The 14,033-nt window shown below is 48.7% G+C and overlaps 1 protein-coding gene across 6 annotated transcripts in view; it reads left to right on the plus strand.

Annotated features, from left to right (window-relative positions):
* The window catches only part of masp1 (MBL associated serine protease 1), a 55,393-nt gene extending 44,113 nt beyond the window's left edge, over positions 1 to 11,280 (plus strand). For 4 of the 6 annotated variants that reach the window (XM_078410162.1, XM_078410164.1, XM_078410166.1 and 1 more), the window contains exons 8-11: positions 781 to 859; positions 2,258 to 2,395; positions 4,555 to 4,629; positions 9,180 to 11,280. In XM_078410162.1, the coding sequence (XP_078266288.1) occupies positions 781 to 859; positions 2,258 to 2,395; positions 4,555 to 4,629; positions 9,180 to 10,045 (1,158 nt within the window). In that variant the 3' untranslated portion in view covers positions 10,046 to 11,280. The remainder of the gene's footprint in view (positions 1 to 780; positions 860 to 2,257; positions 2,396 to 4,554; positions 4,630 to 9,179) is intronic. The other 2 variants (XR_013547989.1, XM_078410165.1) reach the window with 2 other exon arrangements.
* The last annotated feature ends 2,753 nt before the right edge of the window (positions 11,281 to 14,033 follow it).

Below are 14,033 nucleotides of genomic sequence, written 5' to 3' on the forward strand. Positions count from 1 at the left end.
ATTGGTTTCCATAGATTCTCAGCCTCCATAGCGTCTCAGAGTGATACAGTGTGGAAACAGGCCCTTCAGCCCAACTCGCCCACACTGGCCAACATGTCCCAGCTACACTAGTCTCACTTGCCTGCACTTGGTCCATACCCCTCCAAATCTGTCCTATCCATGGACCTGTCTAACTGTTTCTTAAACAATGGGATAGTCCCAGCCTCAACTACCACCTCTGGCAGCTTGTTCCACACACTCACCACCTTTTGTGTGAAAAAGTTACCCCTCAGATTCCAATTCAATCTTTTCACCTTGAACTTGTCCCCTGGTCCTCGATTCCCCTCCTCTGGGCAAAAGACTGTGCATCTACCCGATCTATACCTCTCATGATTTTGTATACCTCTATAAGATCTCCCCTCATCCTCCTATGCTCCATGGAACAAAGACCCAGCCTTCTCAACCTCTCCCTATAGTTCACAACCTCTAGTCCTGGCAACATTCTTGTAAATCTTTTCTGATCCCTTTCAAACTTGACAATATGATTCCTATAACATGGTGAACACAATATTATAAATGCGGTCCCACCAACGGCTTATACAACTGCAACATGACCTCCCAACTTCTATACTCAATACTCTGACTGATGAAGGCCAAAGTGCCAAAAGCCTATTTGACCACCTTATGTACCTGCAACTGACCAGGACCACACACCGCTCCCGACAACACTTCAGTGACTGGCCTCACAGAGAGCTTGCCTCTGCCACCTTTGCTTTGATGCCAGCCTGACTTTTGTTTCAGGGTGGGGATGAGGTGGAAGCCTACCAGATTGAATGCCTGAAATCAGGGACATGGAGCAGTGGAGTTCCTACCTGTAAAGGTGAGTGGTGAGTGTGGGATGTTACTCTAAACATCCTACACTCTGCTTCCTAATACATAGTGATAATAACCATCCTTTCAAATAGCAAACCACGTGCCGGAAACACTATGGCAGTATCTGTGGAGAGAGAAACACTCTGGCAGTATCTGTGGAGAGAGAAACATAGAAACATAGAAAATAGGTGCAGGAGGAGGCCATTTGGCCCTTCGAGCCAGCACTGCCATTCATTGTGATCATGGCTGATCACCCACAATCAGTAACCCGTGCCTGCCTTCTCCCCATATCCCTTGATTCCATTAGCCCCTAGAGCTCTATCTAACTCTCTTTTAAATTCATCCAGTGAATTGGCCTCCACTGCCCTCTGTGGCAGAGAATTCCACAATTTCACAACTCTCTGGGTGAAAACGTTTCTTCCCATCTCAGTTTTAACTGAGGTGAGAAACAGAGGCAACTTTTCAGGTTGATGACTTTAATCCAAAGAGAGAAAAGTTAGAACTGCAATATGTTTAACTTCAGGGAGGAGGAGGGTGGGGAGGACAATGCGTGGGTGTGTATTCATGAGAATAGAGTGGATTGTGCCAGTGATTTCATGGTCGGTGGGAGGGAGGGAGGGAGGGAGGGAGGGAGGCAGGGAGGGAGGGAGGGAGGCCGGCCGTTTGTTTCTGCTCGTTAAACAGAAGTTCACGGCAGGGTCAGGATAAATGTGAATGACTTCTGTGGAACTTGCATGAATTTAACCACACACAAACAGATGGGAACATTTTTAATTGTGTCCTGGCATGAACCCAATGGCTGAAAGGACTCCAACTGTGCCATAATGAATGTGTGTGAACGAAGATGCAGATGCTGGTGTTTATTAACAGAGAGGTTTGTGTTCAGAAGATAAGCCACTATTCAGGCGATGACGTGTGGAGTGCGCGATGATTTTGAGCACTCGTGAGAGGTGGCAATAAAGAGCTGCCCTTATTGTGCACGGACAGGTGGAAAAGAAAAACACCAGCAGGGCATAGAGTCGGCAAAGTGATGTGGAAAGATTGAGTGAAGGGCAGGATTAGCATGAGGGGATTGGTTTTAACTCACTCATGTTTCAGGATCCGGGCCCACCCATAAGGACAGCATTAATTGCCCATCCCATGGCCTTTGGGAAGGGGGTGCGATGCGTTTTCCTGAGCTGCTGCTTTTGGATATGGAGTTGCAGCAAGAATGAACTTCTTATAAATCAGGATCTTGTGCATCTCAGTGGAAAACATGGTCTAGGCATCAGCCAGAGGCCTGGTCCTGTGCTGTGCTGTAGGGAGGAGAGGCGGAGAGTGCAGAGATATAAACTTCAGGTGACAGGGAAGGGGCTTCGTTACTCAAGACCGACCCCATGTGTTTAATGCGGCTTCTTCATTCCAGTCATTGACTGCGGGACTCCACTGCCTCTGGAGGATGGATTCATCACTTTCCGTTCAAATGACAACCTCACCTTGTTTGGGAGTCGGATCAACTATTCGTGTAACGCCTTATTTTATCGGATGGATCCGTACCTGAACAGTGAGTAGATGAAATTATTCAATGTGGACCAGAGGCTACTGCAGGGGAGAAGCCAGCTGTCTGAGATGGGAGTGTGGGGTTAGATTGATAAGGCAATAAAGGGTGTGCACAGCGAGAGACAGTAAGATTACATTAGGCAATTGAATAAATGCACACTTCAAAATTGCCCCACACCATTTACTTCAACTATACTTGTTGTTCAGCCTTCCCCAGTCTGTCAAAGTTACGTAAAGGTTTGATCTATGCTGGAAGGAGAGGAGTTACCCAGAATATTACCTGCGATGGACTAGTTCAGATATGAGAAGAGACTGGAATGGCAGGGTGGGTTGTTGAAGGGGGGAGGTTGAGGGGACCTAGTAAACGTGTACAACACTTTGAAATGCAAAGAAAAGTAGATGAAGTATCTTGTTCTGGAGGACAGAGCCCGGGAAAACCATCAACAGCAATGGCTGGAGCAGTGGTTCTGCAGTTACTGCTGCTGCTTCCCTCACCAGTGGATTGCGATGGTCCTGACTCCAGGTGTTGCAGGTGTTCCAGGTGTTGCATGTGTCCAGGTGTTGCAGGTGTCCAGGTGTTGCAGGTGTCCAGGTGTTGCAGGTGTCCAGGTGTTGCAGGTGTCCAGGTGTTGCAGGTGTCCAGGTGTTGCAGGGGTCCAGGTGTTGCAGGGGTCCAGGTGTTGCAGGGGTCCAGGTGTTGCAGGGGTCCAGGTGTTGCAGGGGTCCAGGTGTTGCAGGGGTCCAGGTGTTGCAGGGGTCCAGGTGTTGCAGGGGTCCAGGTGTTGCAGGGGTCCAGGGGTCCAGGTGTTGCAGGGGTCCAGGTGTTGCAGGGGTCCAGGTGTTGCAGGGGTCCAGGTGTTGCAGGGGTCCAGGTGTTGCAGGGGTCCAGGTGTTGCAGGGGTCCAGGTGTTGCAGGGGTCCAGGTGTTGCAGGGGTCCAGGTGTTGCAGGGGTCCAGGTGTTGCAGGGGTCAAGGTGCTGCAGGGGTCCAGGTGCTGCAGGGGTCCAGGTGCTGCAGGGGTCCAGGTGCTGCAGGGGTCCAGGTGCTGCAGGGGTCCAGGTGCTGCAGGGGTCCAGGTGCTGCAGGGGTCCAGGTGCTGCAGGGGTCCAGGTGCTGCAGGGGTCCAGGTGCTGCAGGGGTCCAGGTGCTGCAGGGGTCCAGGTGCTGCAGGGGTCAAGGTGCTGCAGGGGTCCAGGTGCTGCAGGGGTCCAGGTGCTGCAGGGGTCCAGGTGCTGCAGGGGTCCAGGTGCTGCAGGGGTCCAGGTGCTGCAGGGGTCCAGGTGCTGCAGGGGTCCAGGTGCTGCAGGGGTCCAGGTGCTGCAGGGGTCCAGGTGCTGCAGGGGTCCAGGTGCTGCAGGGGTCCAGGTGCTGCAGGGGTCCAGGTGCTGCAGGTGTCCAGGTGCTGCAGGGGTCCAGGTGCTGCAGGGGTCCAGGTGCTGCAGGGGTCCAGGTGCTGCAGGTGTCCAGGTGTTGCAGGTGTTGCAGGTGTTGCAGGTGTCCAGGTGTTGCAGGTGTCCAGGTGTTGCAGGTGTCCAGGTGTTGCAGGGGTCCAGGTGCTGCAGGGGTCCAGGTGCTGCAGTGGTCCAGGTGCTGCAGGGGTCCAGGTGTTGTAGGGGTCCAGGTGTTGCAGGTGTGGGGTTTGAACATGGCTCCATATCCAATTTGAATTGCTCTGGTTTCCTACCTTGTCCCAAAGGTAGGCAGGTTGGTCGGTCAGTCAATTGGCTGCTATAAACGACTCCTAATTAGGCTCTGACTAAGGATGGTAACGAGGAGCACACTAATGGGTCTGTGAGAGCGATGGGGAAATCAATGGAGATGGGATGTCTCAGAGCCAGCACAGATTCGGGCAGCTGAATTGCCACCTTGGTTGGAAATTTGTGGACTGCGAGATGTGGCAGACTGCAGCAGGCAAGCAGGCGGGGGTGATCCCGAGTCAGGGAAGCTGAGGGTGACATTCCCAAAGTCCCTCACACTCACCAAAACTTGTGAAGCTCTCAACAGCTTACTCCTGTCTTCGACAGAGTGGCCATTACTGCAGCATTGTTGGGTTGCGTTTCATGTGTGCAGTGCTGTGTTTTAAATCCAAATGGAATTACTCTGTGTCCTGTTTCTGTATCATTTTCTAGATCATGCTAATTTGAATGCAATGTTTTTCTCCAGCTACGTACACGTGTATGGAAAACAACTTCTGGGTGAATGATGAACTGGGCACAGATCTCCCGAGCTGCCACCCAGGTAAGGCTGCCTTGGCAAGGTTGGCCTTCCTTACGCTTGCTGCTCTAGCTTGTGCTCTGAGCTGTCCTGGGTCAGGCTAACAGTAAGCAAACAATGTGCAGAATCTATCGTATTGTGGGCCTGGTCAGTATTTTGCGGATGGAGATTCAGGGCCTGAATTATACAGCTGGCAGCTCTGTTTGTAAAGTGATCGGAACATGTGATACTCTGCAGTCAGAATGTCTGCAAATGTGTCTCGGAGGCTTAGACTTATACAGTAAGGCACAGGACACTGAGCAGGACAATTCTAGTGTGTCCTTATCAAGCAAGAGTTAGGCACAAGATGATTCCTGCTGGCTGATCAGAGTGTATTCGAGTGGTGGTGATAGTGGGCTCCACTGTGGCGGGGCACAGATCGGCGTTTCATTGGTGAAGAGCAACACTCCAGGATGGTGTCAGGGTCAAGGGTGTCTCTGAGGAAGTAGAGAAATACTGAATGGCAAGCAGGTAGGGACTGTAGCCAGAGATCACACTCCATCCTGGTGCTAATGATATGGGTAAGAGGAGAGGTGAGGGTCTGCAGAGGGATTAAAGAGTTGGGTACAAAGTACGAAAGGGAGGAGGATCTTGAGGGTGGTAATCTCAGAATTACGTGCCATGCCATGTGCTGTTAAATATTGAAATCTGGGAGGGATAAATGTGTGGTTAAAGAGCAGGTGCAGGGGGGAAGCTTCAGGTTTTTAGATCCTTGTGATATCTTCTGGAGGAGTCAAACGGGAATAGAGTGGTTGAGCATCATGGTGGTGTGGATGGGGTGGGCTGCAGGCTCCTGGTCCTGTGCTGTCGATTATGTGATTCTATGAAGCTGAGGCTCCCTCACTGGGATGAAATTGAAGGAAGAGGGTAGTGTGGGGCCAGAGGGGTCGGAGCCAGTGGGAGCCAGTGGGCCAAGGTGAGGGCAGGGAAGGCCATGGCTAAATCCAAGAATTACATGAATAAAACTCGCCATCTTTGATCAGAAATCTCCATAAGTTCCATTCTGTGTGGACACCAGGTCAGTGCAGCTTTTAAACAACTAAAGAAAAGCTTTTTAGAAAATGTAACAAACCAATGAAAGAGATTTCAGCTTAACACAATCCACTGCAGTTTATTTTCAGGGGTTGGAATAATATTGTACATTACGTTATATATTTTTACAAAATCCTGGAGCACCATACGAGCAACACAGCATATTTTTCCTCTGTACATAATGGAAGGAAATGGAAGAGGAGAAATGTGAAAACAGTTACCTGGAATGGAGACACAAGAAACTGCAGATGCTGGAAATTTGAGCAAAACACTAAGTGCTGGAGGAACTCAGCAGGTCAGGAGTCTAAAGAAACATTCTGACCTGAAACGTTGTCTGTCCATTCTCTCCACAGATGTGCCTGACCCACTGAGTTTCTCCAGAACTTTGTCTTTGGCCTTTTTTGTACACAGGGAATGTGTCTGTGTTGTGTGATTACAGTGAGCAGGGCAGAACAATAGACAATAGGTGCAGGAGGAGGCCATTCGGCCCTTCGAGCCAGCACCGCCATTCAATGTGATCATGGCTGATCATTCTCAATCAGTACCCCATTCTTGCCTTCTCCCCATACCCCCTGACTCCGCTATCCTTAAGAGCTCTATCTAGCTCTCTCTTGAATGCATTCAGAGAATTGGCCTCCACTGCCTTCTGAGGCAGAGAATTCCACAGATTCACAACTCTCTGACTGAAAAAGTTTTTCCTCATTTCAGTTCTAAATGGCCTACCCCTTATTCTTAAACTGTGGCCCCTGGTCCCAACATTGGGAACATGTGTCCTGCCTCTAACGTGTCCAACCCCTTAATAATCTTATACGTTTCGATAAGATCTCCTCTCATCCTTCTAAATTCCAGTGTATACAAGCCTAGTCGCTCCAGTCTTTTAACATATGACAGTCCAGCCATTCCGGGAATTAACCTAGTAAACCTACGCTGCACGCCCTCAATAGCAAGAACGGCCAGCCTCCATTTTCTGTAAAACGTGATGTATCAGTGTGCTGGACCAAGGTTTTTAAAATGATGAAGGAGTTGGATAGGTTAGATCTTGTTTCCACTTACGGGAGGTTCTGCTTATGGAGCCCATAGATAAAATACTGTGATTAATGAAGGCAATAGGATAAAAAGAATAGTTTCCTGCTCGCCAAGCAATGAGCATTGAACTCATTACACAGCGGCGGTGAGGCAGTTACAGCAGATCATTTCTGGAAACAGCGATGAGTCTATGAGAGGAAAGGGAATAAGAGGAGATGTTGGAAGACTGAGGAGAGGCAGTCAGAATGTAATGAAGCCTGAGTTGAGTATAAGTGCAGCACAGGTGCAGTGGGCCAAGTGAGTTTCTGCTTTGTGTATTTGATACTAATTTTATGAACACAACAGTGGATTGACTAATTGAGAGCAGAACCTGGGATTGGGTGGGGGGTGCTGATACATTCCCTTGAATCTGATGTCCCACCAGTTTAGTTCACGCTAGGCTGGCATCTTCATTCATCTCCTTCAGCTCCCTCGCCCAGCAGTTCAAGAGCTGTTAGTAATGCAACTATCTGACTCCTTCCTGTCCACAGGTTTTGGGGGGGGAGAGTTCAAGACCTGGGGGGCAGTTCTCGTCACTAGTGTCACTAAATTGGAAAGGGTGCGGAAAAGATTCATGATATTACCAGGACTAGAAGATTTGAGTTGTAAGGAGGGACTGGATAGGCGAGGATGTTTTTTCCCTCCACAGATGCTGCCTGACCTGCGGAAGTTCTCCAGCGGTTTATCTCCCCCTCCTTATTCCAGCGTCTGCAGTCTCCTGTGTCGCCAGCATTGGGAGTATGTTGTTGTGCTGGTTTCTAATGTGCACACAATCCCTGGGATAGTAATAAGAGTTCCATCTGGCCCCAAATGAAATCAAAATCAAAATCAGTTTCACATTGAACACCATTTGTCAAAACTGGGAGGGAAAGAAAACAAGTTAGTATGAGGTTGCCGGGAGGGATGAGAGGGTAACGGGGATATTTCTGATGGGTAGGTTATAGGTCATGGTGTTAATGGGGACAGGTAGTGGCAAAGGGAATCTAAACAAAGGGACAGAAAGGCAAAGAAATGAGGGCTTCTTAGCTTCACCCTGTCTGAAGTTGCCTTTGCCACCCACCTTTCTCACACCTTCTCTCCTGTTAAAAACAAACTATTTTCTCTTTCCTGCTTCCATTGAAGGGTCCTCCCTCTGACAAGTTAACTCTGTTTCACTCTGCAGCTTTTGCTTGGCATGCTGTTTCCAGCATTTTCTGTTTTTATTATGCAATACAAGTAATTTAGTACAAAGTTGATGAAAATGCTTATAAAATGAACTCCAGCAATTGTGAAAGTCGACAGTGTGATATATTTGGGAAACCTGGGAAATAACAGGAGTCCCTCTGCTCCTCTTGTGCTTGCTTAGCCTCCCTGAATGCAAAGTATTTTTTGCATTCTTCACTGCTGGAGGTTTTGGTGTGAACGCAGATGCACTTTAATCACTGGTGATGTGACGTCATTGCTGTTGCATCTCAGAATATGTTTAACTGTTCCGGTGCTTCCAGCTGCTTGCTTTTCTCATGCTTGCATCCCACACCGCACCCTTCCCCCTCTCTGTTCCCACCTCCTGAGCAGTGCATGCTCTCCACAACAACCCCCTCGCCATTGTCCTTCTTTGTATCCATGTCCTTTTGTTGTGGGCTGGCATTTTTTTCAATCTTCTGAATTTGTTTCTTCAGTTCCTGTTCCAGTCACCCACTGCCGTCCATCCCTTTCTCGGTGCCTTTCTCTTTTCCCTGTCTTATAATCAATGTTATTTGATCTTTTACTCATCCATTTACTGAAATATTTCTCCCTCCATTTCCATTCCACTGTTGCAGTTTGCTTCGGATGCAGTGACAGTTCATCTCTGTCCTTTGCCTCGTCATTGGACAATTTCTGTGTCTAGATCATTTCTTACATGTTCTTGATTAGCCTAGTTCCCTAATTCCACTTTCAACTTCCCTGTGGAAATTAAAATCAGTCATAATTAACACCCGTTCCTACTCATTCTGTTATGTGCCTGTTTTTCAAAACTAACATCCAGTGCAATGTAGAACCAGCATGTTACATTGTTCTGGTTTAACCACATTAATACCTTATATTGTCAACCACTAGTTGTATAACCAGCATCATATCCAGTGTGATACCTACCCAGCTTTATTCTTGTGTCCAGTGTAATTAGTGTGAATGCCCTGTGGCCAATATAGTTGGTGCTTATGCCTAGTTCTAACTTACAGAGTGCATGCATGCCATTGCTAGTTTGGTTAACATCTGCAACCTGTTCACTTCTGACTTCAATCTGTTCACCGGCAAATTTAGAGAGAGCAAAGTTTTTCAGGATTTGTGTTTTGTAATATTGGAATGGAGATTAAATGACCAACAGCAGTGTCTGGCTCACATGCACATGGCCTACTGCTGGTCATCTTGTGCCACTGCTATTGAATGGACTGCTGACCTGTTTTTATTTGCCATGATAGTCTGTGGGCAGCCAGTTCGATCCTTGCCTCCTCTCAGCAAGCGGATCATTGGAGGGCGGACTGCCCTCCCTGGCGTCTTCCCCTGGCAGTTGCTGATGGTGGTGGAGGACGTGAGCCGTGTGCCGAAGGCCAAGTGGTTTGGGAGTGGGGCCTTGCTGTCCGGAGCATGGGTGCTGACCGCAGCACACGTGTTACGGTCTCAGAGACATGACAACTCCATCACCCTGGTGCCCAGCGAATATGTCACCATCTACCTGGGGCTCCATGATGTCCGGCAAACGGAGACTGCAGTGAAGAGGATGGTGGAAAAAATCATTCTCCACAAAGCCTATGATCCCAGAACTTACAACAATGACATTGCTTTGGTAAAGTTGAAGGAAAAGGTCTCGATGAGTGTCTTTGTGATGCCTCTGTGTTTGCCCAGTCTTCATCAGGGGACGGAAGGGCCAGCACCAAATACACTGGGGGTGGTGGCTGGTTGGGGCATCACCAACACTAACCTGACTCTGGACGATGGTCCTGGGAGTGATCATCCCGCACTGTCCAACATCCTGCAGTATGTGAAGCTGCCTGTCACACTGCAGACAGAGTGCCGCAGCAGCTACGAGTCGCGGTCTGACAGCTACAACGTGACTGATAACATGTTCTGTGCCGGCTTCTATGAGGGTGGCAGAGACACCTGCCTGGGAGACAGTGGAGGGGCATTTGTTACCTTTGAGTCGGAAAGCCAAAGCTGGGTAGCTCAAGGCCTGGTATCCTGGGGCGGCCCTGAGAGATGTGGTAGCAAACGCGTCTACGGGGTGTACACCAAGATCTCCAAGTATGCCCGGTGGCTGGAGGATAACATGAGCAATCCTTCTGAGTAATGGCTGGTGCCAGAGAGTGGGCAGCACTGGGAGAAACACCAGACCACTGTCCCAGACACTTGCACAGGGTCTGGGTCCTGACAGCTGCTCACTTTCATAGGGCTTTGAAAGCAAAAACAAGGGAGTCATGCAAAATCAAGTCACTGGTTAGGCCACCGCTTAAGTGCAGGGCTCCATCTGGAAACCAGAAGAATGCCAAGACCGTGGAGAAGGAACAGAGAGCAAACAGGATTATGTGGAGGATATGGGAGAGTGATGTGCAGGGGCTAGGTATAGTGAGGTTGATATTCTCACAGTCAGGAGCAGAGACTCGAAATCGAGGATTCATCACAGCTGGACTCTGCAGGTGGAACAATCAGAAGTTATAAGTTCAGGTGATTCTCAAATGACGGGGAATGTGGAGGAAGTTCCTCACACAGAGTGATGTTGTAAAGCACCGTCTGGAATGGGCAGTGGAATTAGATACAGCAAGGGATGATGTTGAGGAGAAATGATTTGTAGGTTGAGAGGAAAGTTGGGGTTTGTGACACTTGGACGAATCTTTCCGCCATTGCCAAAGGTTGAGTAGACTAAATGTGCACTGTGGCAGTCGGTGTTTCCAGCACCAGTAGGTGTTTAGGATGCCCTTGTCCACCTTGGCCCATCATGGCTCCAGATGCAGAGTAATAATGCTGACCTGCTGAGCATTGTATGTTGACTGAGCATTGTACGACCTCAATCTGTGATCTGAGCAAGTGTGTGTCTGTGTTGGAGACCGTACAGAGAAGGTTCACAAGCTTGAAGCCTGGACCAAAGGAGTTGATGTGTGAAGAGAGGTTGAGCAGGTTGTGTTACTGTCTTGTGTACTGAGATCCAGTGAAAACCTTTGTTCTGGGTGCTGTCTAGGCAGATCATACTGTACATGAGTACATTGGGCAGTGCAAACAAGAAAATAAACTGCAGAATATAGTGTCCAGCTACAGAGCCTCAATGCATTGTAGAAGCGTGAGGTGATCTTATTGGACATAAGGTTCTGATGGGGATTGACAGAATGGCTGATGGCAGATGTTTCCCCTAATGGGCACATCTGGAGCTAGGGGGCAGAATTTCAAATGAAGAGGGAGGACTGTCTGATGCTCCTGGACAGCTGGAGTTCCCTCTCCTGGAGAAGTGTGGAGCTGGAGTCATTGAATGTATTCAGTGTGGAGATTGCCAGATATGTGAAGTGGGAGGGAGGCGTAGGGTAGGGGGAGAGACCGGGAGGGAGGGTGGTGCTGACATCGAGACCGGTTGATCCGTGATCATGTCGATGGTGAAGCAGGTGTGAGAGGCTCATCAGCTTCCTCCTGCTCTTGATTCTGGTGAAGCCCAAGCACGTCACTCCAGTACAGAGCAATTAGAGCCAGGGATTAATGGTGGCCTTTCCAACCCACCATGTGCAGTGAATGAATAAAGTACAACATCATGTAAAGTTGTAGAGCACCATGCCAGCCATTCAGCCCTGTGGGTGAGTGAGCATCAGTGTTGTAATTGTACAAGTCTTTCCACACACCAGGAAATTCCTCATCTCCCTTGTGTGTTCCTCTGAAACGTGTCGTTACTGGTCACCTCAGCAACTGCTTGTGAATTAAGCTCCATATTATCATCGCACTGTACATTATATAATTAAATAAAGGCTCACTTGCAACACGAACCCTAGACTTACACGTTCCACAGTGTCCGCACGTTTCCTTCTGAGATCAGGGAAGAGCCGAGATGAGGAGAGTGATGTCGGTGGTGTGTGACGTGTGGAGATGAGAGGGTGATGTCTGTGGTGTATGACGTGTGGAGATGAGAGGGTGATGTCTGTGGTGTATGACGTGTGGAGATGAGGGTGATGTCGGTGGTGTATGACGTGTGGAGATGAGGGTGATGTCGGTGGTGTATGACGTGTGGAGATGAGAGGGTGATGTCGGTGGTGGATGACGTGTGGAGATGAGGAGAGTGGTGTATGACGTGTGGAGATGAGGAGAGTGATGTCGGTGTTGTGTGATGTGTGGAGATGAGGAGAGTGATGTCGGTGTTGTGTGACGTGTGGAGATGCTGCCTCGGTGGACCCACTGCCTCGGGACAGCAGAGACTGTAGACTCCACAGTCATGGACATGGACACCAGCAGCCACCAGGCCTGTTTCCCCGTTACCTACAGTGAGCTGCCCCACACTCAGGCAGTGGGATCCCACCGGCAGTGGATAGTCCTCAGTACGCGTGGGCTGAAGGGCCTGTTCCTGCTATACACCTCCGTGATTCTGACCCCATGGTGCTGCCACAATCGTGAACCACCTCAATAGGCCAGCGTGACTGGAGGCCTGAAAAGGTATATGGTGTGTTCTCTCTTGCGAAGCAAGCATAGAAGTCGTTGAGCTTGTCCAGGAGAGATGCCTCGCTATAACTTCAGCTATAGGAAGTGACAGCGTGCCACCCTGCCTCAGCTGTCGAATGTCTGCCTGAGCTTCCAGTTTACACCAGGTATCTTTTCGCTTTCTTTACGGCCTCACCGACATCATAGCAGGATTCTTCTCTGACCCTGTATTGCCAGATTTGAATGCCTGAGATTTATGATGAACAACGAAGTTCCCACCAGATTCCTGTCGTACACCACTGGATACAGACCTCCAGTTAGAGAAACGTCCCTCACCACCGTCAACCCCCTCCCAGCCAGTTTGCCAAAACATCTTGCATCCTTTGTGCCTGTACCTTGTCAAAGGCCTTTCTAAAGTCCATGTATAAAATAACATCTTGCCTCCAATTTTTCAAATAGCCTTCAGAAAAAACTTGATCATTTTTTTGAGGCAGGATATCTGTGGCATAATAATAATAATAATATGCCTTTATTGTCATTGTACACAAGGTACAACGAAATTAGAAGTGCTACAGCTGATAACAGTGCGACAGTGCATATCCTTCAAAGACAATCGCACAGACATACGAACCAACACAACAAATGCCAGTATCAATTAAAAAAAACAATTTAAAAACCTAATAAATAATGAATGGGTTATACACTTAAAATTCTAAAAAAAAAGTTCCTTTTTTAAAATGTGCGACGAAAATTAGAGTAGACAAGTCTTGTGCTTCCATTCACTGTTCTTATGGCCCAGGGAAATAAACTGTTTTTGAGTCGATTTGTCAATAGACAATAGACAATAGGTGCAGGAGTAGGCCATTCAGCCCTTCGAGCCAGCACCGCCATTCAATGCGATCATGGCTGATCACTCTCAATCAGTACCCCGTTCCTGCCTTCTCCCCATACCCCCTCACTCCGCTATCCTTAAGAGCTCTATCCAGCTCTCTCTTGAAAGCATCCAACGAACTGGCCTCCACTGCCTTCTGAGGCAGAGAATTCCACACCTTCACCACTCTGACTGAAAAAGTTCTTCCTCATCTCCGTTCTAAATGGCCTACCCCTTATTCTTAAACTGTGGCCCCTTGTTCTGGACTCCCCCAACATTGGGAACATGTTTCCTGCCTCTAATGTGTCCAATCCCCTAATTATCTTATATGTTTCAATAAGATCCCCCCCTCATCCTTCTAAATTCCAGTGTATACAAGCCCAATCGCTCCAACCTTTCAACATACGACAGTCCCGCCATTCCGGTAATTAACCTAGTGAACCTACGCTGCACGCCCTCCATAGCAAGAATATCCTTCCTCAAATTTGGAGACCAAAACGGCACACAATACTCCAGGTGCGGTCTCACCGGGGCCCTGTACAACTGCAGAAGGACCTCTTTGCTCCTATACTCAACTCCTCTTGTTATGAAGGCCAACATTCCATTGGCTTTCTTCACTGCCTGCTGTACCTGCATGCTTCCTTTCATTGACTGATGCACTAGGACACCCAGATCTCGTTGAACTCCCCCTCCTCCTAACTTGGCACCATTCAGATAATAATCTGCCTTTCTATTCTTTCTTCCAAAGTGAATAACCTCACACTTATCTACATTAAACTGCATCTGCCATGTATCCGCC

This window comes from Rhinoraja longicauda, chromosome 13, assembly GCF_053455715.1.
Source record: "Rhinoraja longicauda isolate Sanriku21f chromosome 13, sRhiLon1.1, whole genome shotgun sequence".
Classification (NCBI taxonomy): Eukaryota; Metazoa; Chordata; class Chondrichthyes; order Rajiformes; family Arhynchobatidae; genus Rhinoraja; species Rhinoraja longicauda.